Below are 25,444 nucleotides of genomic sequence, written 5' to 3' on the forward strand. Positions count from 1 at the left end.
ATAACCAGAGACGCAGACAGTTTTCAAAATCTTTATCTAATCTTCTTCAAGGTTAGCAAGTAAAATGTTTACAGCAATTAAACTATCAATAACCAGGAGCATGAATATCGTATAACTATGCAAGAAAAGGATAAAGCCAACCATTTAGGACTCTAAAGGGAAGGTAAAAACAGGGAACATGCTAGTAAGAATTTTTCAGAATTTCAGACTTAATATGGAGTGACTAAAGGATGGAGAAAATAAGGAACATACTAGAATCTCACAGTTTAAATATTACCCCTTGAAGGTGGGTAAGGAAAAAGAACTTTAATTTGTACTACGGAAATTTTGAAACACCATGTAGCTATAGGGAAGGTAAGATTTGAACATGCTAACATTCAGAGGAATTACTGTAATTCAATAAAGGGTGGGTAAAGAGAAGGAACATCTATTTATTCAGAAACAGTATTTATTCACCTATAAGGTAGGGAAAAAGTGGAACAGGCTATAATCACGACTTCAACAATAATTTGTCACAAAGGAAAAAGGAAACAAGTGCAATTATGCTTTTAGCAAAAGTTCAGGTAAAGATAAGGATAAAGAATGCAAGTGTATTTCCCTAACAGCTTTATATTTACCTAGCACGGTGTGGAGACCAACCCTGACCACGGGTCAGTTAAGGACAGTTGGAACCCAAGGAAAGACAGTCGCCAGTAGGCCAGCAAGTGTAGAATGGAACCCCAGGACAGGACAGGAAGACCAGATTAGGATCATGACAGGACCACGAAGGTAAGACCAGCACCCGCAGTTCAGTTGCAACGCCTGCGCTACACCTTCTCTGCAGCTATCAGTCAGAACCCCGATTGGGTTATCGAATTCCCAGCAAAGTGCTCCGCCAGCACTTAAGGTTTCCAAAACCCCCCCTTTGGGTCTCTGGAAATTTAGGACAGAGTGCTCCGCAGCACCTCTGTATCAATCAGCTATTGAGTGCATTGGGTCAGTGACAGGTCAGCTATTCGGACAAGTCGGACAATTTCTCTAGCTAAACCTAGGCTAGTTATACTGTTTTCGGGTCAGTGTACCACCCCCCAAATGTTGCAAGTGTAAGAATCCCAAATTTTGATTGGTCCAAAGAAAGGACAGGTCATCACACCAACTAGGATTTGACTTTCTCAAGCTCAATATTTGCATCTCTGGGACCTCCCATTGAATTTGGGGTTCCCATGACATCTACTTTTCACCTAACAATGGCATATACCAATTTTATTACAATCGTTTCAAATGTAGTACAGTTCAGCTCCGTTTGCTGGGCTACAGGTCGATTCCCAGGAGCATCTTGACTGTGGCTGCCAGCTGGCTGAGTTCCACTGGTACAAGGTTGTCTTCCCTCTGCTAGGATGACATGCGCAGTAAGGACTTCTAAGATGGAGTAATAAGCACCTCCCAGGCCCAAAAGATTCGCCACATGAAAAGTAAAGGAAAACAATTTAGAACACAGAAATAAATGAATACACTGTATACCAGGAATGCCTATATGACTCCCCTTACTTTATACTAACTATAGCATTAAGATTAGTGCAAAACGAACAGCATTGCAAAAGCTGCAGGGCAAGCTTCGGCATGTGAGAACACAAAGCAGACATCTTATTGCTAATGCGCAAGTGCAAAAGATTTCCACCAGAACTGCGAGTACGTCACGTCACGTGAGTGTGACCTACGCATGCGCAGAAGAAATTCCCGCAAAGCAGCGGCCATTTTAGTGGCAAGCGTTTTAAGATGAGTAAACACATAAGTAAGCGTTACTGGGACACCCCGTGTAATGTAGAAATGTGCAATATTAGTAACACAAACATTCATTAACATTATTTGAGATTCTTGATACAAGCAAGTCGCTTTACGTGCGAATCCTTGCTCCATCAATGTAAGTCAGATATTAATTTAATAATCTGCTGCCGACATTTAAAATGTGTGTTACGGAAATGATTAGGGGGCTCCAGCACGGCATAGGGCCTTGCAAATGGGCACACTAGAGTTGCCTGTCTATGCTGAAAACGTGCTATGTTTTGTCTAAACTAGCAGTTTTGCTGATTTATTAGTAGTGCAAAGTGTTTAACATCCTTGCTTGACAGTGACATTACGAAGCAGGACCCTTTATTTTCTCAGCACAGTTAGACTGTAGTAGGGAGGATTGTGGGTGAGTGAGAGGATTGATGACTGAGCAAGGGTGGTTGTATGGATGGATGGATGAGTGAATGGATGGATGAGTAAATGGATGAATGGGTGAAAGAGGGTGAATGATTGGATAAAAGGGTGATTGATGGGTGGATAAGTGAAAGATTGAATGGATGAATGAAAGGGAGGGAGGGAGGATGGATGAAAGTGTGGGTGATGGATGAGTGAAATGAGGGATTGAGTGAAAGGGTGGATGGAATGAAAGGGTGGATGGTATAAAGGAGTGAAAGGGTTGATGGATAGATGTGAAAAAGGATTGATGGATGAGTGAAAGGGTGGATAAAGAGATGGATGAGTGAAAGGATGAATGGATAGGTTTAAACATGGATAGATGGATAGGTTTGGATATGAAGGGTGGACAGACGGAATGGTGAAAAACTGAATGATCGACTGAAAACTGAATAGACGACAGAATGTAAAGGGTAAATGGTGAACATCAGCAGGTAAATGGTAGGGTGAAAGAATGAATGGATAGATCGATGGAAGAGACAAGAGATATCTTGTGGGGAGGGTCATGATGATTTGCTTCATTTGCTTGGTGCCATAAGAGCTTTGGTTCGAAGTGGGGGTATTTTCAGTTTCTTCCTACTCACATGCTCAAAAATATATAGTATTGAAACAACAAGGGTGGATAACATATTATCGCATTTCTCTTTCGTTTTGTGTAATGAGTTAAACTGCTTTGTTTATATAAACACATCTATCATGGATGAATGGGTGAAAGAGGGTGGATGATTGGATAAAAGGGTGATTGATGGGTGGATAAGTGAAAGATTGAATGGATGAATGAAAGGGAGGGAGGGAGGATGGATGAAAGTGTGGATGATGGATGAGTGAAATGAGGGATTGAGTGAAAGTGGAGTGGTGTGGCTCACTGGTTAGAGGCGGCAGACCCTGAAGCAGAGAACAGCCTGGGACCAGGGTTCAATTCCTGACGCAGCAGGGTCGTGGACCAGGGTCAGCGGACTCGACAATTCTTGCCTCGGTGCCTACTCTAACCAGGGATCACACTTGGCAACTCTGGGCATTAAGCTTGCCTCATCTCTACAACGGCCCCCCACAGACGCCGGGGATGCCTGGTTTCACCTTGGAGGTACCCAGAAGGGACCATCTCACAGGGAAAGCCAGGACGGGTTCCCCAGCGGTCTCCAGCGCCGGGACGCTTACGGGCAGCTGTGCGCTTTACAAGTCCAACACATTTACATATACATCATGTGTTTTGCTGTGTGCTGCAACTATTATAGAAGTTGTTAAGTATCATCATGTCTTGCCCTTAGCCCCACCCACGCATTACACCTCTAGCTCATTTTAATGAGTACCTGCACTTATTTTTTCCCATTTAAAGCACTGCCCTGGAGCGGATCGACGTCAGGTTATGTGTGCCAATAAATAATAATATAGAAAATGCACCGGTGTCCTGTTTTCACCTCGACTGATGCTCACTAAACATGCCCACTCCTGTCCTTCTGAATTGGATACACTACAATGCTTGTTGGGCAATCTTGCTCACACCCCTTAACAATATTGATAAATATATGACCCCTGGTGAACGGAGCTTACATAAGTAAATATGAATGTTTGACTCAAGGTCTTAAGACCATCACCTCATTCGCAATTTAGACCCCAACCAAAGTTCCCCATTTTCACAGGACCTCCCCTCTCCCACACACAAACAAAAGTGCGAGTTTGGAACTCATCAAATAAGTATATATAAATATCATTTTAAATTGCTCCCACTTTGCGCTTTCTTCGCCCCAACATAAATTGTGAAATTAAATTCCCCGATTTGTTCTCCAAACATCCCGTCTCGGTATTTGCAAACTTAAGTATGATTGGAAGGCTCAAACACGCTTAAAAAGTGATTGGAAATTGCAACAAAAAAAAATAATAATGACGAATTACTAAAAACAAGATGACATAAAACTATCAGCGATGATGTGAAACTTTTCATGAGCGTCCGAAAGATTATGAGAAAACGCAAGACTAGCAAATCACTAGACCAGCAGCAAAATGTACCAACTTCCAAGCAGCGAAGATGAGCGACTTAATAGACTAACATCGCCACTACGCAAAATCTTCGTGACGCCATGCTTAAAAAAGAAAAAGTCATTGCTCTTCATACTAAAAAAAGATTTTGCAAAAAAAAAAACAAAGGTAAACCAGCTAATGAAGTACTCTGAATGTGTATTTAAAATATATATATTTGTCAAAGAAACATGGTAGCACCTTATTAACTCAATGACCTTTGTCCTTTTATATTTCATTATCTCGAAATGATTTCCAAAAACATCGCAATAGAAACTTTGTCTGACGAGTTACGATATTCTTCTTATAAATGTTACATCCTCTGTTACTGCTGTGTGTTTTTTAGCAGAAAGGCCACCACTCCACAATGGCGCGCTGCAAAGCCGAATGTGTGCAGCTCAGCCTGGACAGATGTTCCATGTCTTTCGGTTTGACATCCGTTTCTAGTGGTCCCGTAATGATGACGCAACGGCGTGAGGCGCCCTGACACTGCACCTGCTTTAAGGTTTGTTGTGTTGCGGAGCGCGCAAGATGGCTGCGGCTGTAGGCAGCACAGCTGAGCCTAACGGAGACAGTCTGGAAGAGGAAGCGGAGAGGCAGCCACGCAGACCACACAGCGCCCCGGCCCGCACCGAGACCTTGGGCTTCTATGAGCGGTCCAGCGGGGGTGAGGCGTCCGGAAACTCGCGAAAGAGGAGGCACAGTCCGCCAGGTACAGAGACATATACTGGAGTAGAGGTAGCAGCTGTCACTGATCTAGGAAGCAGCCTAAATGTCAACGAGTTCTGAAAGGGAGACGGGCCAAGTTAGATCTGACATGATCATCACACAGACTGGGCACATGCTGCTCTATGCCATTTATGGATGATCAACCCGGGAAGCAGGCAACTCCGACAGCAGAAGCTGACATCTGGCAGTAGGGTCTGTCCCGATGGAGGACTCTGACAGGAGGGACTGGGCATGATTGCTTGGACTGCAGATATACTAATGCAAAGGGAGTGCAACCGGGAGACCCCTAAACTAGTATAGCAGAAGTTGACTAAAGGCTGCCAGGTTCTCCTGGACATAGAGAGGAGAACTTGTTCAGTGGGGGCAGAGACTGGGTACTGACGATCCAAATTGCTTTGCTTACATATCTTCTCTCTCTCAGATTTCATTGTTTGGCTGTCTCTTTCCAGTTTGTAGCCACCTATTTGGTATCTGCTCATCGTTTAACTTTGTGTTTTTTTTTCTAGTATCACTAGGTGTGTGTCCTACTTGTTCATATAGCTCCTGGCAGATATGGCAACTCACCACCCTGCCTCACGCTATAGCGGCTCCTTTAACACTGTCACCCGGAGAGGAACCGATATAACACGGTGGCAGGGTAGACACGCTGGAAACCACTACACTCATAACGTTTCTAGCTCGCCTTTTGAGGATCTGATAAGGCAATGTTCGTTAAGAGACATCTGCGGCAGTCTCAATAAGCTTCTTTTTTTCTGAGGTGTGAAGAGGGGACATAAGTGCCTCCTAGGCATGGGACGCCTCCCTCTTCTCACACTGTGAAATAAATTTTTTACTTGAAAGGTCTGCTGTTCTGCGACTCATGACATTAGGTCTAGTGATCTGTCATTCTATCTTCTTTTCATTAAGTCATGTACAGTTACTCATCTTGGTTATACCAGGTGTGCAGAGTTCTGTGTCTAGTATTGTCGGATGTTCTTGGCTAGGTCTTTTCACTTAGAAAGGTCCTGAAAGTTCTGTAAACAAAAAGTGTGTGTGTTTGTATGTATGTATATATTTATATAATCTGTGCAATTGGAGTATCTTCTTTATTGATTGGCCATTACACCTTTCGGTCCGGCGGGAACTTGATCACATGACAAACGCTGCCTTCATTCTTTTCTTTTTAACAGTGGCGGCTGGTGACATTTTAAAGTGTTGGGTGTAAAAATTCCTGATGAGGGCCCACTGGCAAGCGAGCGTAGCGAACGAGGCTGAGTGGTGTAAGGGAGTTGGGGTGGTTCTCCCCTGAAGACATTTTTTTAAAATGGAGTGGAGAAATAATGCATTTTCAAGCAAATTTGAGAAAGCAAGAAGGCCTCTTGGATGCTAATGACAAGGTCAGCTCGTCATGCAGTACACTGAATGTGTGCTTATGACGAGCTGACCTTGTCATGAATAATGGGAAATTAGGATCTTCAGCGTAGGAGAAAAATCTCCATAGCATTGAAGGTGTTATTAAAAGGCAATTGTGAAAGTGTAGTTATGGCATCAATAAAGAGATTTCATATGATAATTACATAGGTAGCTGCATATTCAGCATAACCACAGTTCACCTCCTTGGTTATTGACACAACCTCTTGAGCTACCATCCTCCACACATCTAAGACTTCTAGCGTGGCATATCATATGGAGTAAATGTGATCCTCATGTGATTGAGCGAAGCTGAGCATTCAGTACCCAGTGTTAGAAGCACTTTTTTATTAGTGCACTCAACAGTGACGTTATGATTCTTCTATGCCCAATTTAGCACTCCCTGTCAATCCTTATACTACTCATTAAGTGGCAATGTAGGCCAGTGCCAGACAATGTCCTGTGGTAAAGAAAAATACGAAAGAAGAAGAGCACCAAGAATGAAAGTAATGGGGACCTGCGCATCGGGAGCCACTGTACAAAAACAGAGGTGTGATTAGAAGGGGAAGACAGCAGATGTGGTTTGACCTGCAGCAAACACATATTTGAAAAAGTGCCGTGGATGCACTGCCTCCTTGTCTGCCACTCCTAAAGTGCATCAAATTCTCCGAGGTGGAGTTGGCCGGGCTGAAATTTTCTTTGCAACCATGAAAGAGAAATCCTACACTGGCAAGAAGTCATTTGTGCTATACACCGGCAAGAACATTCTCAAGAATGTCCTTGCATTGGTGAACACGAGGGTACAGCACAATTTCCCATTTGGGCACTTTGCACCAATGCTAATTCAGATCAAGAAACATATGTCTTTCCTACCTATCTGTACAAATCGTTGGGCATGTTGGTTCATCCTGGAAAAAGAAGTAAAGGCCGAGATTGGAGTGGAATGTAGCTTGGCTGGACAGCTTTAGAATTGAAAATATAAGGCCAACGGGCTGCAGCTGAGTATTGAAACGGGTTACATTTCTGAAGGTTCATACTTTTTCTTATTTTTCAAAATACAGGACTACAAGTGCCAGGGAGACAAGGGAAAGGAACTGGAGGACAAATAAACTACACTTAACAGGGATCTGGCTGTCATAACAAATACAGTGTTAAACATGCGCTTCATAACCACGTTCGGGCTGAATTTATTGTCATCTACGTTACTCATCGAGGTGGTTACACAATTCAAAAACACCTGGTACCGAAACATGGTAGTAAATAGGAGCAATTAACATAGCTGGTGACTAAGCAGGCACTGGGGTTTTGCAAGAAACCATGAAGTGATTATTGCACATGCCCATTTCCCTCAACCCTTACCAAACCAAATGTCATCGTAACGCCAAGATTATTTTTTCGTGGTAAATGGTTGCTTTACAATTTAGTACAACACGTCACAAGTACAGTATAATGGAGCACACTTTCAGATCACATAACCTCAGCACACAAAAGTCTTCACCGAGCATTACAGCAGAATGAATACACATTTGTTTCCTCTCTTCACTATAAAATAACATCCACAACACCAGTCCTGGTTGCACATTAGAATGCATTTTTCCGCTTTAATCACTGTCCTGAAACAAATGGCTAAACCTGTGTGGGCCGAAAAACTCGACAGCAAATGGCACCCTTGCCAGACTTGCAATGCTTCAGTGACTCTGAAATTGCACCACTGCAGCGCTAGCCCAAGTTCTTCAGAGCTCACACCACTTACGAGCATTTATTTAACATTTGACTCAGCCGAAGAGGCAGATGCCTGGACTCCGGAATGCCCAGGCGCCTGAGTGTTACTTGGTCTGCTGAGGCGCCCGGGCCCCCATCCCAGATTTACAATCCTCATCATAAATGTAAAGCCTCAAGACTGGCACTAAATGATTCACTCCTTACCTGCACGCAGGTATATGGAATTCCTAAGGCCCGACGCCCAGGACATATTGTTTGGGGTCAAGGGCAACAGGTTTTCATGTGTATTGCATCCTTGGGACAAGCAGGCCCAACCCCCTTCAGCACAAACCCTTTGGCTGCCAATGTGCAGTACCACATTATGGATCGGGGAAGGGCACTGTCTGCAGTTAAGGTAATATTTATTAGGGTGAGCGCTCTAAGTAAATGTTGTAAACTGTGACTGCACTACTGACGGTGGTTCCAGTATAAAAATGTGTACACACGTTTTCAAAGTTTACTAACATGATGCAATGTTGAATGCTCTCTGATTTGATGCCCATATTTGAAGAAGCTTGAAAGTAAGAGTGATGATTCTTTGCTTTCAAAATAAAATGTTCTTAAAAAAACATGAAAGCAGGAAAAAAACACATTTTGCCAAACTAGTGTTAAATTTCAGGTACCATTTCTTTGCAGCATCATTTAGTAACATAGTAACATATGTTTAGGCATGCTAGTATTTCCCCAAAATATTCATTATGGAAAATCAGTGTAACCAGTTTCAAAAAGATTATGGGAAACAAAAATAAACCAGCATTGGCAAAGCCAGTAGATCTGAAATTGGTGGTCAGCTTTTTAGTTTTGTCAATGTGTGACTTGGTTTGGCATGGTTTTTGTAAAACCTTATTGGTGTGGGAGCTGCAGGTTCCTCACCATAACAAACATTGGCAAAAGCAAACATTGTTTTTGGTCTCAAAAAGCACACACTGCCACAGGAGATACTGGCACTGAACAAAACTACTTTGTGTGCAGATATGCTCCTTGTGAAACAGCAGAATGCTGTCACTTACAGTGAAGCCAGCCGATACACAGAGAGAGAGAGAGCGAGACAGAATTTAATAAACGCACAAAAGGTCACGGTCAACGTTGGACCAAATTTGGGGCCCAATTATTAAAGAAAATCTCAAAAGTGCACCCATGGTATATGTCCTTGCATCAAGTGCAGCTATACGGCTTTCATGAATTCCCAAGAATAGGACAAGAAATAGTACTCCAAGAAAATATTTGTGACCTGAATTTTAGCGTGAGCAAATATGCATGAATAGGTTTGCTCATGCGAAAATCTGAGTGTTTGCAAGTTCACTTTTCCCCATCTCTGTAAAAAGGTTTACGTCTGCCATTGTCCAGAGTAAATTTCTGAAATTTCTCAGTATGGTAAACAATTAGAGCAGAGTTGTTGAACACCCTTAAAACATGTAAGTTAGTAGGTTTTCACAGACTCCAAACGGCATTCTAACCATAGAACTATTGCTTACCACTACCTTCAGCCCCAGTATGTAGATCTGTGGAAACGTGGCAACATAAGGGAATTGCAAGTATTCAAACACTACTATAGTATGAGCCTCAGCTTAATCAGAGAGGCTATATCAGAGCTCTTATATAATGAGATTGCTTCCATAATTTGTCGCCGCACTACATAGCTCAAAATAGACAAGTAGATTTTGTAACTGGACAAGTAGATTTATGAAGCATCCTGCCCCATGGACAAGTAGATATTTTATTAAATTCCACACCCCTGTGCACGATGAAGCTCTTTTCAAAGCTATGCATGTGTGCAGCCTGTCTACTGCTTACTACAGTGCTTTCCCGTGATTGTTTAAATCAAGGGTTTCGGCCTTATGGTGGTTTCCATTCTGCCCATTTCCCCGGGAAAGCACTGCAGTAAGTGATTTGAATAGGAAGGCATACATTTGAAAGCTGCTTGCTGTTATGGTTATACAGCACTGTGTGCCTCATCGCGGTTATGTTAACAAGCTCTTTTTTAAAAGACCCGCAATCCTTTTTAAAAACCTACTCTGAATTGATTTCTCTTTCTGCACGCACTGTAGAATTTTTAATTAAAAATGAACTGGGGCCCAGTGGCCCACCCATGACGCACAGCCACCTAATACACAGCACTTCTTGCTTCGGGTTTAAAGCGGTCAACTCAACTGACAGTCAACTGACTCACTAATTTACCTGGCTGCACGATGACAATTGTAGAAGCTGTTTTCAAAGCAGTGAATGCGCAGTGCGGCCTAGGTACCGCCTTGAACAACTTCAGACAACCAGACTGCGCCCGCTGCTTCTGTCCACAATCTCTGGCGTGCTCGTGTGCTGGAGAGGTCAAGACGCTGTCTCCGAACTCTTGTGGCCAGGACGGGCTTCAGGGTCTGAGAGTACGGGCACGACCCTGTGACTCCAATCTCGGAGGCGGTGCTGCTTGTCTCCGTAGGGCATTCTGTGTCCATTTCCTCACGGCGAGCAGGACAGTAGTGAGTGTGTGGTCTCACTCTCAGCCAATCCTGGCGCTGCATTAGGAGCGCCAGGATTGGCTAGAGCAGGGATACTCCCTGCCCATTTGAGACCGGGGCTGCGGCGCCTCGCTTGCTCTCCTAAGGGCAATGAACTTTAACTTGGATCAATGCAAGGCAGGGGAAGGCCAATTACAATGCGCATGTCCGGGCTGGTCATAAAAATGACCAGCCCAAAACCTAACATGCGCACTGTATTGCTGGTGCTGCGCTTGGCCTGGCGCTTGGCCTGGCTGTCACTCAAACACAGGAGTGCAGCCCCGCCCCACCCCCTTCACGTCCGATTGCCTCGGGGTGTGGCCCGGTTCATTGTGAGCCGCTTCAGTGAGCTGGGGCCTGGCCGCGAGTTAATTAATATTAAAGTTAGTCATTACAACAACCGGAGCGGAGAACAATGAATGGGGCTGCATTAGTGGGGCAACGCCCCAGCGCCCCAATGGACGCACTGCCCCTGCTTTTTAAAGTGGTAAGTGCATAGCTTCCAAAGTGATTCAGCATAGACATTGAAGACATACTAAATGGGGTTTATAGTGTGTAAACAGCAGACTCGTGGCTTTCCACCATTTAAAATTATGAATTCAAATTTAAAGTTGGATCACATCAATGACAAGTATTTAAAATGCCTTTCTGGATAAAAGTATCTCAATAAATAAAATAAATGCCTGGTGTGGATTTTTAGGAATATGTGCGTTTCATAGATTTCTGCATAATGCATTAAGCATTCCTCAAATCCGCCCTATTTTTTAGGATATGTATGTGTTGCTGATTTGTCAAGTGCAAAAAACATCTAATCAGTGTCTTTTTTATCTGTTTTAATGATAAAGTGCTTGAGTGCTGATATCTAAAAACCCACTGTTTATATGGTTCAGCCAGGTATGGCAGCAAACCGATCAGTTGTTGCAAGGATTCCTTTAGTTCAATTCTCGTTTAAATACTACGAGAATGCACAAATACATATGTCTGTACCCTTAGAATACACAAGTGTGGAAATGGCATATCTACACACGTATACAATTCTATGTATCAAATCTTCAGTTTGGACAGTATAGTGTCTAAAATTCATAGTGGAGAGACTCTAGAAAATCTAATGCAGACAGGTGAACAGGTCTTCTGTTGTGTTGAGGCCCCCCAGAGATTTACAATCTAGATCGAAAATGTATCTTGCCTCTAATTTCCTGAGGGTTTCCTCTCTGTCACCGCCCCTTCTATTAAGTACCACTGCATCTATTAGGTAGTATTTAAAATGTTCCAGGTTGTTTTTATGTGTCTCCTTAAAATGGCGCGCCACTGGGTACGTAGGATCCTGATTTACTATGGCTCATATGTGCTGCAGTATCGTTTTGTGAGCCTGCAATTTAGTGCTACCCACATATTTCAAATTGCAGGAACACTCTAGCACATATATTGCGTAGTCTGTTTTCCAATGCAATGGTTTGGTGATTTTGTATTCCCTTTTTCTAAATGTATGCGGTCTTGTTGATTCCGTATTGGCAGGCTTTGCAACTCTTGCATTTGACAAAACTATTTTGTTGTGAAATCCATGAGTGCTGTTCTGTTGTCTCAGGACTACTTGTGACCAAACATTTGCTCATGGACGGGACTCATCTGTAGGTAATGGATGGCTTATATGGTAGTGATGCACCAATTATTGGATCACTTAGACTATTGGCCAATTGTGTCTCATAATGTTCTTGAGTGCTTTGTCCTGTTTTTTGTATGCCAAGATTATTCTTAATTCACCCGGTGTTTCATTGTGACTTATTTGTTTTGGCTGATGAATGTAGCACTAAATTGCCAGCAGTCTCCTTGCAGTATATTTTTGTTTCTATTTTGTTGTCTTCTATAAACACCTCCACATCTAAACAAGCATTGGAAATGCAATAGGTCTCGCATTAGGAAAGTTTGAGCTATTGGTATTGTAAATGACACTTTTTTTATTTATGTGTTGGTTTTGAAAGTAGCAAAATTAATAGCTTTGTCAGTTACAATGCCAATAGTTTTAACTTTCGCAAATGTGACACCTATAGCATTTGTAATGCAATGTGTGTTGTATTTACGTGACTTAGATGTATTGATATTACAAATAACAATGGCTTTTAATTTTGTAAATAATTAATACTTAAATAAAAGTTTTTGTAATTTATAATGGCAATAGCTTAAACGTTTGTAAATAACTTTTGTGAAGATTATGTTCAGTGTATTTTATTGTGACGAAAATCCAAGAACATTGCATTTGCACCTACACACACACAGAGCCACACACATATAGATGTGGTGGTGGTGGTGGATCTGGGGGATATGGTGGTGGTGGATGTGGTGGTGGTGGATGTGGTGCTGGTGGTGATGGTGGATGTGGTGGTGATGGTGGTGGATGTGGGGGTGGTGGTGGATGTGGTGGATGTGGTGGTGATGTGGTGGTGATGTGGTGGTGATGTGGTGGTGATGTGGTGGTGGTGGATGTGGTGGTGGTGGATGTGGTGGTTGTGGATGTGGTGAAAGTGGTGGTGGATGTGGTGGTGGATGAGGTGGTGGTGGATGTGGATGTGGTGGTGGTGGATGCGGTGGAAGTGGTGGTGGATGTGGTGGTGGATGTGGTGGTGGTGGTGGTGGTGGATGTGGCGGTGGTGGTGGATGCGGTGGTGGTGGATGTGGCGGTGGTGGATGTGGTGGTGGTGGATGTGGCGGTGGATTTCATGGTGGATGTGGAGGTGATGGTGGATGTGGTGGTGGATGTGGTGGTGGATGTGGTGGTGGATGTGGTGGTGGATGTGGTGGTGGATGTGGTGGTGGTGGATGTGGTGGTGTATGCGGTGGAGGTGGTGGATGCGGTGGTGGTGGTAGTGGTGGATGGGGTGGTGGTTGTAGTGGATGTGGTGGTGGATGTAGTGGTGGTGGGTGTGGTGGTGGTGGTGCATGCGGTGGTGGTGGATGCGGTGGTGGTGGATGTGGTGGTGGTGGATGTGGATGTGGTGGATGTGGCGGTGGATGTCATGGTGGATGTGGAGGTGATGGTGGAGATGATGGTGGATGTGGTGGTGGTGGTGGATGTGGTGGTGGATGTGGTGGTGATGGTGGATGTGGTGGTGATGTGGTGGATGTGGTGGTGGTGGATATGGTGGTTGTGGAAGTGGATGTGGTGGTGGATGTGAATGTGGTGGTGGATGCGGTGGTGGTGGTGGATGCGGTGGTGGTGGATGTGGCGGTGGTGGAGGTGATGGTGGATATGGTGGTGGATGTGGTGGTGGATGTGGTGGTGGATGTGATGGCGGATGTGATGGTGGATGCGGTGGTGGAGGTGGTAGTGGTAGTGGTAGTGGTGGATGGGGTGGTGGTTGTAGTGGATGTGGTGTTGGATGTAGTGGTGGTGGATGCGGTGGAAGTGGTGGTGGATGTGGTGGTGGATGTGGTGGTGGTGGTGGATGTGGTGGTGTATGTGGTGGTGTATGTGGTGGTGGATGTGGTGGTGGTGGTGGATGTGGTGGTGTATGTGGTGGTGGTGGATGTGGTGGTGGTGGATGTGGTGGTGGTGGTGGATGTGGCGGTGGATTTCATGGTGGATGTGGAGGTGATGGTGGATGTGGTGGTGGATGTGGTGGTGGATGTGGTGGTGGATGTGATGGTGGATGTGATGGTGGAGATGATGGTGGATGTGGTGGTGGTGGTGGATGTGGTGGTGGATGTGGTGGTGATGGTGGATGTGGTGGTGATGTGGTGGATGTGGTGGTTGTGGAAGTGGATGTGGTGGTGGATGTGAATGTGGTGGTGGATGCGGTGGTGGTGGTGGATGCGGTGGTGGTGGATGTGGCGGTGGTGGTGGATGTGGTGGTGGTGGAGGTGATGGTGGATGTGGTGGTGGATATGGTGGTGGATGTGATGGTGGATGTGATGGCGGATGTGATGGTGGATGCGGTGGTGGAGGTGGTAGTGGTAGTGGTGGATGGGGTGGTGGTTGTAGTGGATGTGGTGTTGGATGTAGTGGTGGTGGATGCGGTGGAAGTGGTGGTGGATGTGGTGGTGGATGTGGTGGTGGTGGTGGATGTGGTGGTGTATGTGGTGGTGTATGTGGTGGTGTATGTGGTGGTGGTGGTGGTGGATGTGGTGGTGGATGTGGTGGTGGTGGATGTGGTGGTGGTGGATGTGGTGGTGGTGGATGTGGCGGTGGATTTCATGGTGGATGTGGAGGTGATGGTGGATGTGGTGGTGGATGTGGTGGTGGATGTGATGGTGGATGTGATGGTGGATGTGGTGGTGGATGTGGTGGTGGATGTGGTGGTGGATGCGGTGGAGGAGGTGGATGCGGTGGTGGTGGTAGTGGTGGATGGGGTGGTGGTTGTAGTGGATGTGGTGGTGGATGTAGTGGTGGTGGGTGTGGTGGTGGTGGTGCATGCGGTGGTGGTGGATGCGGTGGTGGTGGATGTGGTGCATGCGGTGGTGGTGGATGTGGTGGATGTGGTGGTGGTGGATGTGGTGGTGGTGGATGTGGTGGATGTGGCGGTGGATGTCATGGTGGATGTGGAGGTGATGGTGGAGATGATGGTGGATGTGGTGGTGGTGGTGGATGTGATGGTGGATGTGGTGGTGATGGTGGATGTGGTGGTGATGGTGGATGTGGTGGTGATGTGGTGGATGTGGTGGTGGTGGATGTGGTGGTTGTGGATGTGGTGGTGGATGTGGTGGTGGCGGATGCGGTGGTGGTGGATGCGGTGGTGGTGGATGTGGTGGTGGTGGTGGATGTGGTGGTGGTGGTGGATGTGGTGGTGGTGGAGGTGATGGTGGATGTGATGGTGGATGTGATGGTGGATGTGATGGTGGATGTGATGGTGATGGTTCCCTTCAGGAAAATGTTGAAGACCTTCCTGTTTCAACAGTAGATTAGAACATCTGCAATAGCCCTTCTTCTTAATTCTTTGTAGAAGCCAAAGGCGCGGAGATACTCCTCCGGGAGTGAAGCCAGCGCGGTACAAACTTGCAAATAAATGGTGGATGTGGTGGTGGATGTGGTGGTGGTGGATGTGGTGAAAGTGGTGGTGGATGTGGTGGTGGATGTGGTGGATGTGGTGGTGGTGGATGAGGTGGTGGATGAGGTGGTGGATGTGGTGGTGGTGGATGCAGTGGTGTATGTGGTGGTGGATGTGGTGGTGGTGGATGTGGTGGATGTGGTGGTGGTGGATGCGGTGGAAGTGTGGATGTGGTGGAGGTGCTGGATGCAGTGGTGGTGGTGGATGTGGTGGTGGTGGATGCGGTGGATGTGGTGGTGGTGGATGCGTTGGTGAAGTGGTGGTGGATGTGGTGGTGGTGGATGTGGTGGTGGTGGTGGATGTGGCGGTGGTGGATGTGGCGGTGGTGGATGTGGCGGTGGTGGATGTGGTGGTGGATGTGGCGGTGGATGTGGCGGTGGATGTGATGGTGGATGTGGTGGTGGATGTGGTGGTGGATGTGATGGTGATGGTTCCCTTCAGGAAAATGTTGAAGACCTTCCTGTTTCAACAGTAGATTAGAACATCTGCAATAGCCCTTCTTCTTAATTCTTTGTAGAAGCCAAAGGCGCGGAGATACTCCTCCGGGAGTGAAGCCAGCGCGGTACAAACTTGCAAATAAATGGTGGATGTGGTGGTGGATGTGGTGGTGGTGGATGTGGTGGATGCGGTGGTGGTGGTGGATGCGGTGGTGGTGGTAGTGGTGGATGGGGTGGTGGGTGGTGGCTGTAGTGGATGTGGTGGTGGATGTAGTGGTGGTGGGTGTGGTGGTGGTGGATGTGGTGGTGGTGGATGTGGCGGTGGATGTCATGGTGGATGTGGAGGTGATGGTGGATGTGATCGTGGATGTGGTGGTGGTGGTGGATGTGATGGTGGATGTGGTGTTGATGGTGGATGTGGTGGTGGATGCGGTGGTGGTGGATGTGGTGATGGTGGATGCGGTGGTGGTGGTGGATGGGGTGGTGGATGGGGTGGTGGTTGTGGTGGATGTAGTGGTGGTGGATGTAGTGGTGGTGGGTGTGGTGGTGGATGCGGTGGTGGTGGATGTGGTGGTGGTGGATGTGGCGGTGGATGTCATGGTGGATGTGGAGGTGATGGTGGATGTGGTGGTGGATGCGGTGGTGGTGGATGTGGTGGTGGATGCGGTGGTGGTGGTGGATGGGGTGGTGGTGGTGGTGGATGGGGTGGTGGATGTAGTGGTGGTGGGGGTGGTGGTCCTGTGGGTTCCATAAGGGTTTGTGACAGAGAAAAGATGATCTTATTTCAATAACATTTAAATTCGTGTCTGTATTTGTGTCTAAGACAAATCCAATTCTTCCGGAATTTCGAACAAAGAGTACATTACACAACCAACGGTCGAAGCCATCCCGAAAAAAACCAAGCCTCCTGCTGTGAGTTAGAGGCCATTGAGGACCGTGCTGCAGGGGTGGCCTGGACGTCGCGCTCCATGGAAGGCTGAGAAGGCAGGCCAAGCGCCCAACGGGGCATTGGTGCTGTAGCCTGCAGAGCGTTGAGAGGGGCCATAAAAAGAAAGGGTACAGAGAGAGAGAGGAGGTAGGGAGAAGGCCTGAGGGGTGAGAGAGAGGCATGGGAGAAGGTAAGAGAGATGGCAGTGACGACGCGATGGAAAAGAGAGATGTCGCCATAGCACCCATCAGCCTGTGCCACCTATAGAGACCCACACACCCATATGTAAAACTGCGCCGCATTACTTAGGAACCTGCAGTAATAAACATGTATGCCTATAATGCTTGCACATATAGAGAGAGCGTTCCATACGAGACCTGGTGTTTGAAAGCACCCTAATAATTTATCAATAAAATAAGCATTGTAAAATAACAGATGTTGCTTTTACCACTCACTTTACCAACATCAGAAGGATGACAGGCTCGGTTACTGGCTTTGCGAATGCTCGCTTTCTTTCTCTCTCTCATTCATGCCATGTTCATGGAGTGAAGCTAGGTAAGTGTCATGTTTGAACAGTAATTCAGGTTTAGCCATTGCAAAAAAGGTCGCTGAAGTTTGGCAAAAAATATGCGGAAGAAAACAATCGAGTATTGGACATCATGTCCGTGATACATAGGATAGACTTCGAGGGAAAGAGAGAAGGTTTAGTGAATCAGGGAATCACGGCAACTCATGCTTAAGCGTTGGTCCGCTCATCGGGGGGTGACAGGTGGGATAAAGGCTGCTAGGTGAAGGGAATTTATAGAAGAGGGAACATATTGTGTAAAAAACACAAAAACGGAGACATTACACAAACAGAAGTAGGAATACAATTGTGGATCCACAGAAGGGCACAGAATAACAATTGACAGAGCCTGCCACCACAGAAAGCACATGCAATGAGCAAATAAAGGGTATACAATAAAACTCTAACACACCGAGTCATCTGTGTTAACTAAATTGCTTTCTGCGTGGGCTGCTACTTAATTCTGCGATAGAACAGAGGGAGGGGAGGGGGCCGAGCGACGGAGGGAAGGCAGAGAAGGGGGGGGGGGAGAAATGCGACACGGCGGGCAGGGGAGGGGGCGGAGTGGGGAGAGGGTGTTAAGCAGCAGGGGCCTTTGAAGTGAAGCTAAGCTTCACTTCAAAGGTGTGGGAGGAGTGCGGCTGAGGGAACAGACGGCGATTTGGTGATGTGCACGTGCATTTTAGGTCAATGCGCAAGCGCATTGACCTAAAAGCCACGGGCACAGCACCAAATCGCCAAGTTCGGTAAAGTCTGTTTAAGCCCCAATAGAGCTTCGCCAGCTAGGCGCATGCGCCCAGCAGGCGAGCCCTAAAAATGTTTTACCATTTTGTCACTGATAACCGCTTTAAAACCCAAATTGTGTTCATTTATATTGATGGCTGAGACAAATTCTGAAGCACTTGTGTGTTTCCCGTCCCAAACAATAAATAAATCATCGATAAAACGTAACCACAATTTCACATTGTTTTCCATATACGGTATGTGTGTGTCGCCCAGGACCAACTCCTCCCACCATCCCATGTGTAAACACGCATAGCCGGGGAGAAGCTGGCACCCATCGCGACACTACGCATTTGTTGGTAATAAGTTTTGTCAAACATGAATATATTATTGTTCAAACAGAAATTAACCATGTTCACTAACATTGCATTGTGTCGTGACCTATGCATCAAATTCCTCCCCAAATAAAATTCCAATACTCGTAAACCATCTTTGTGGTTCATACTGGTGTATAATGACATAACATCCAGTGTCACTAACAAGTAGTTATTCTGCCAAGTAAAATCCTTTAGTTTTACAATGAAATCTCCAGTGTCTTTTATATAGGAGGGTAACTTCTGTACATGTTCTTGTAGATGGAAATCAATGTATTGTGAGGCATTCTCTAAAAGGCTGCTCTGTGCTGAAATAATCGGTCTGCCAGGTGGTCTTTCTGAAGTTTGGGTATGAAATATATATATCTCCAGCAATAACCAGTATCTATATTTCTTTGTATTTATTGTATTAAACTGTTGTACAATTTGTAGTGTGCACCTGGATCTAGCAGATGTTACATCACCTTTACAGCTAACAAAATGGAACAACAAGGGTTACAGCGAGATGGGGCAGTTGAATGTTCGTCCAAGAACAAGCATGAGACTCAGTGTAGCCTGTAGCGCCATTTAGGTCTTTTTATTGTCTGGCTACAGACAGCTCCATTATTTGAGCAGTCTCTTGTCATGAGTTGTTCAGGGATGTGGAATTCCTATAGCCCGACATGGGACATATTGTTTGGGGTCAAGGGCAACAAGATTTCATGTGTATTGTGTCCTTGGAACAAGTAGACCCAACCCCCTACAGCACAAACCCTTTGGCTGCCAGTAGCACATTATAGATCCGGGAATGGCATAGCCTGCAGTTAAGGTAATATTTGTATCCATATGTTAATGCTGTTCAAAGTTGTGTTTATGGTTCATTAATGCAAAGCCTTTATTATTAGAGTGAGCGCTTTTAAGTAAATGTTGTAAGTTCAGGCAGCACTATTGACAGTTGTTCCAGTATGAAAATGTGTGTAAACGATTTTAATGTTTAGCAATATGAGGTTTTTATATAATGCTCCCAGAATGCTCTCTGACTAGATGCAAATGTTTGCAGAAGCTTGAAAGCAAGATTGATGATTCTTTGCTTTCAAAATAAAATGTTCACAAAAAAAGCAAAAACATTCCGCAAAACTATTGTAAAATTTTAAGTAACATTTTTTTGCAGCTTCATTTAGTAAAATTTGTTGATGTCTGCTCGTATTTCCCCAAAAAATTCATAATGGAAAATCAGTGTAACCAGTTTAAATAAGACTATTGGAAACAAAAATAAACAAACCTTGGGAAAGCCAGTAGATCTGAAATTGTTGGTCAGCCTTTACTTTTTGTCAATGTGTGAGTTGTTTTAGCATGGTTTTTGTAAAAACCTTATTGGTGTGGGAGCTGCCGGGCCCTCACCATTATAACAAACATTGGAAGAAGCAAAAAAAAAAAAAATTAGGTCTAAAGAAAATCACACATTGCACTGTACAAAACGACTGTGTCTATATGCTCCTTGTTAAAGAACAGAATGCTGTCACTCACAGTGAAGCAAGCTAATAGAGAGAGACAAATAACATTTTAATAGACACAAAAAGTCATGGTTAATGCCAGTCCAAATTAAGGGCCCAATTAATAAATAAAGTCTCAAAAGTGCACCTATGTCCTTGCATTAAGTGCAGGTATATGGATTTCTTGAGTTGTCAAGAGTTTACAGATGTAGGCCAAGAAATAGTACTCCTAGAAAACATTTGTGAAATGCATTTTAGCATGAGCAAATATGCAGGTGTAGATTTGCTCATGCAAAAGTATGAGTGTTTGCAAGTTCACTTTCCCTCCAACCACATTTGCCCCAACTCTGGAAGAAATGTTATGTCTGCAAATTTCCAACCTTTCTCAGTATGGGAAAAGATTAGAGAAGAGTTGGCGAAAACCCTTAAAACATGCAAGTTAGTAGGTTTGCCCAGACTCAGAAGGTTATTCCAACTCTGGAACTATTGTTTACCATTACCTTCAGCCCCAGTATGTAGATCTGCAGAAACATGGCAACATAAGGGAAATGCTATTATTCAAACCCTACTATGGAAGGAGCCTTTGCATAATCAGAGAGGCTATTTCAGAGCTCTTATATAATGGGATTGCTTCCATAATTAGTCGCCACATTACATGGAACAAAAGGGACAAGTGGATTTTGTTACAGGACTAGTAGATTTATGAAACCACCTGCCCCATGGACAAGTAGATGTTTTATTAAATTTCCAAAACCCTGGTTCTTTAAGAAAGTACCATAAAAAGAACAAGAGAGAGGAAGGTTTGAGGCCACCCACCCATTTTTGCTTTTGGTTTCATGTTTTACCACTGACTGGCTATATGTCAAGGCTGTGACATTATGCGGATGCTTAAATTGTCTCATTTGTGTTCACATTAGGTTTTGGTGATGGAGAATCGAGTAGCCCTTTTTCATAGACTGCTAATTCTACAGTACATGTCGTTTTTTAGTTGTGACCCAGTGTGTGTTCTTTTTTGTGTAAGATGTAAATTCTGTTTGGATGCATTTATTCGCCTGCATAAAGACACAATGGCATTCGCTAATTACTCTTGCACATTCATTTGTTACTTTATTGTTGTGATAACATATTGGAATCACAGCAATTTATTCACACCAAGACGTGCACACACTTGTATTCGTAAATCTGCAATAGAACAGTGCCATTTGTCAATGTAACTACTATGCAATTGTTTTCTTGTATGGCTTTTATGCCCATCTCTTACATCAGTGTCTTTATCTTCTGACTTTTTTTATATCACAATCTTCTTTAACTCTACAAATGCATTTTATTTTAAATAAAGGGGTCCTTCTCTCACCTTCCTGATTGTTGCAGCCTAAGATGGTGCGACATGAACAGTCACCTCTATCTTATTGTAGTTCTGGAGCTGTACAGTCTCCAGAGTAAGTGAGTAAGGCAAATCAATTATATGTTAAGGAGAGTTGGGTTCAGATAACGCCCTTTTTTTTGTGCTATTTTTACCTTGCATGAAAGGGTCTATTTGTATGTTATTCACCATCTTTGATCTGTTATTTTCCTTCATTACATCATCATTCCTTTACCCATGCCCTTCTGAAGTAGTTTTAATAATAACCATGGATGCGTAATGGAGCATAAAGATTTTGTCTACCACAAAGTAAGTATTACCCCTTTGTTGGTTTTTTGAGTATAATGGTTTACTAGTGAAAAAGGAAATAGATGGTATCGGTTGTTCCTTTGGGAAGAAAATATATTTGACTTTTCTGTAAAAATCTTTCTTTATGTGAAATGGTTTAATTATTTCTTTGCGAATACTACAAACACATTACTTTGTTTTACTACACACTCTGGTAAGCTGCCACTTAAGCTATTTTGACCAAACTCATTGCCACAGAGGGTTTCTCAAGCATAGCTAGCCCTCATGTTAGGGACGTTCTTGAGGAGTATCCTGTATCCCTGCAGGATAACTTTATGAACCATTGGAGCTATCTCATCTGCTAGTCAGATTTCAGTGACGAAAAGCTGGTTGTCTTGGCTGTGTGTCTGAAAGGACTGCAAATGTAATAAACACTGTTTAACATTGATCTGTCCTTTATTTATTTTATTAAAGTGCACAGGTGTGGTGTAAAGGGTTGGAAATAGATGGCTTATAGAAGTTGGACTTTGGATTGCTGGGTGAAAGATAAAGATCTTCAGCGGGGATGTGTGTGATTAGCATGGGTTGGTTAGAAGGAAAGTGTGTGATTGTTAGTGTGGTAGAGGAGGACGTTTGTTCCATCATGGCTATAGGAAGGAGGTAGGCTGAGAAGAATGAAGGACCGTTAAGGGGCAACAGAGACTGAGGAAACTAGGAGAGAGGAGAGTAGACAACAGTTTGAAGCAGAGAAGCAAGGGGATGAGAGTTGGAAATGTGTTGTATGGTGAATCCTGTCGATGCGGCAGTGGAGATCTGCAGCACAGTCTTTGCAAAATCCTGAAGTGGTTTCCAATAATTTTACCAGTTACATTTCAGTAAATGCTGCAAATTATCCAGTGCGCATTTCGTCCCCTTGACAGTAATCAGTCAAGACTAGTCATAACTTTTCATGATAAGGGTAGTAGTATGCTGCTTTTTTCAATCACCATTTGGCTCAGTACCACCATCAAAAATAAAGTGACTATTCCGTCTCAGTGAGGGTAAAAGGAAGGAGATGGCGTGAGATGATGGAAAGGAGTAATCGTGTGGTTGTGTACTCAAAGAATATGGAGAGATGGCGAAGAAAGTATGAGTGGGAGGGTTAATTCTCAGAATAAAGGGGCATGACTTTACGGACAAAAAAGGAAGGAAAGAGTAAATAGCAGGAGGAGTAAGGATTGAAGGATTAGAAGAAGGTTGGAAGGGAGATAGTGGAAAATGTGTATATTAAAATGATCACGGGAGAGGTGACAGTTTGAGGAAGCAAAACAGAATTATTAGTGACATGCAGGGCAAAGAAAGAAGATGAGATTTTAGGGAAGGATTCAACAGGAATTAATAGAGAAATAAATGATTGTGAATGGGCAGGGGATTTGATGAGCCAATGGTCTGCAGTAGTAGGAAATGTATAAAGAGAGTAGGAAGTAGCTCAAAGAAAGAGATTAGGATGTGTGGGCTTTCGAACAGACTGACGGACAAAGGAACTCTGGGTAAGGATGGTTTTATTAACTTATACGAGCGCTTTTTCTGAATTGTCTTGCGATAATAGGGGAGTGGCGTGTCCGTGTCTTCCGACAGGTGATCTAGGTGCTTCACATTACTTGTTCTTCGATATTCCCGGGGTCTTCTGGGACTTGCAGGCTGCTTCTCTTCCGGAAGTCTCCCCGTCCCGTCCAGTGTACCGGAGAAAGAAAGAAAGAGCAGTTAGGCTGGGGCCAAGGACTGTGCACAGGGGAGGGAGTGAGGAACACACGTGTCTTTTATCCGACCCAGGTTGGATTGTAGTGCTTGTGAGGATAGGGTTTTAACTCTAGGGATGACAGGTGGTTCAGGGTGGCTTAACCCACCTACGACCCGCCCAGCTCGCAAAGCGTGATCGTACCTGCTCAAGCCACACTTCCCTTGAAGTGTGGCCGGGCGAAGCGCCTCTAGGGTGGCCTCCTGGCTTGTCGCGGACGTCCCGTCCCGGTCTCCGCTGGTCTCCGTTCTTCTCCTCGACTCCTAGCTGTGGGTCTTCCTCGTCTTCGCGGTCTGCCTTCTCTTCTTCCCGCCGTTCACCTCTTGCCTCCACCTTCCTCCGATGGTCTCCGCTCGCCTCCTCCTTCCTCCGATGGTCTCCGCTCGCCTCCTCCTTCCTCCGATGGTCTCAGCTCGCCTCCTCCTCGTCGTCTCGCCAGTCTCCTTCTCTCGCTCCGTACTCCCACTCCTCTCTGTCCTCACGCCAATCACTTTCGCTACCTCCGGGTGTAAAACACACCTGCAGGTCGTCTGGGCAGGGTTTTACCTCGGACGGGAGGGCGTGTTCGGGGTCCAGCTCCGCCCAATTAAAGAAACAGGAGTCCGCCTCCACCTCCGGTCCGGGGGTGTATACAGCATGCGGTGTCTTCCAGGTCTCGGTGTGCTGTGTAAAGAGATGGGACACAGGTAAGCCAGGGGGGTCCGGGACCCCCTCGTCACAGGATGTCAGGAGGAAAACTGGGATACAAATGATGTGGAGTTGAGTGGGTGACTTTGAATTCAGGTGGCGGGGAGATGAGATCAAATGAGTGGGGTTGGGGAGAGGAAGTTTATGGCAAGCTAAGGAAGAAACTGGGGCGACGGGAATCAAAAGCGGTGTATTCAGCAAGGTTATGCAACACAGGTATCTTATTTTTTGCAGTGCCTTAGGAACTAGACCAGCTAGCCTCTAGAAGCAGTGATGGGTAGAAATTGATATGGTCAGGCGAGGTTGTAGTTGGCAGATAAATAAAAGGCGGTTATCTCTCGTGTGCATTATGAAATAATTTTACCAACCAACACAGAATAAAATCACTTTACAAGTACTACCCAGATGCAGATTAGGCAGAACTATGTTCATACCACTTTGTTTCTCACCCAGGTGCATGTCAAAGCAGCAAGATTTTATGGTTCCATCAAGTGCAGAAGTAGAGGCAGATTAAGTGCCTTGTGTATTTAACACCTTTTACGAGTTCTGTGTTCCTATTGGTATGTCATTGCAAGGAAAAGCTATTACAAACCAGCATTTGCAATGCAATCGGTTTCGCCTTTGGGACCTTATATGTATTTAGCTATGCAGTACATTAGCCTGGGTGCTGAAACATCTACTGTTCTTTAACATGGAGGGAATGTAAGCACCAATCTGCGTGACATGCCAGGTATGGGAACACATGGAGAGAAATATTGCCTTTCAGCAGGAAATGGTATAGTCCAAAGCTCTGTTTTTAATATAAAAGCAGGGCCTTCAGTGGTCTTATCATCAAATACAAAATTCGGAAAATACATTGTCTACGGGTGCTCGTGGAAGACCATTTCTATGGACTGGAATCTAGAGAATGCTATAGGGATTCTGGTATTTTACTGACCTCTGCCAGTCGTTTTTAGGTCTCGTCCTTTTCCATTGCGAAGCAATGGGAAATGGGGGAGAATTCATGTGCTCCATCGGATAGTCAAACCACCGCTTTTCTCCGTGGCGTTTTCTTCAAGTGCACGTACAGGCACGCGCGGCACGCGCATTTGGCCCATACACTTTCATGGCCATCTGTTCCTGTTTCTTCACAGTGCATGTGAGTCGGAGTCAGTCACGTGACCACACAAGCACGCGCTTTTCCC

General features: G+C 45.0%; 1 protein-coding gene across 1 annotated transcript in view; it reads left to right on the forward strand.

Moving 5' to 3' along the window:
* Positions 1 to 4,684: 4,684 nt before the first annotated feature.
* TAPT1 (transmembrane anterior posterior transformation 1) overlaps positions 4,685 to 25,444 on the forward strand; it is a 620,835-nt gene continuing 600,075 nt past the window's right edge. Inside the window, exon 1 of the mRNA XM_078678446.1 lies at positions 4,685 to 4,948. Coding sequence (XP_078534572.1) covers positions 4,768 to 4,948 — 181 coding nt within the window. The 5' untranslated portion in view covers positions 4,685 to 4,767. The remainder of the gene's footprint in view (positions 4,949 to 25,444) is intronic.

This window comes from Lissotriton helveticus, chromosome 2_2, assembly GCF_964261635.1.
Source record: "Lissotriton helveticus chromosome 2_2, aLisHel1.1, whole genome shotgun sequence".
In the NCBI taxonomy this organism is placed as follows: domain Eukaryota; kingdom Metazoa; phylum Chordata; class Amphibia; order Caudata; family Salamandridae; genus Lissotriton; species Lissotriton helveticus.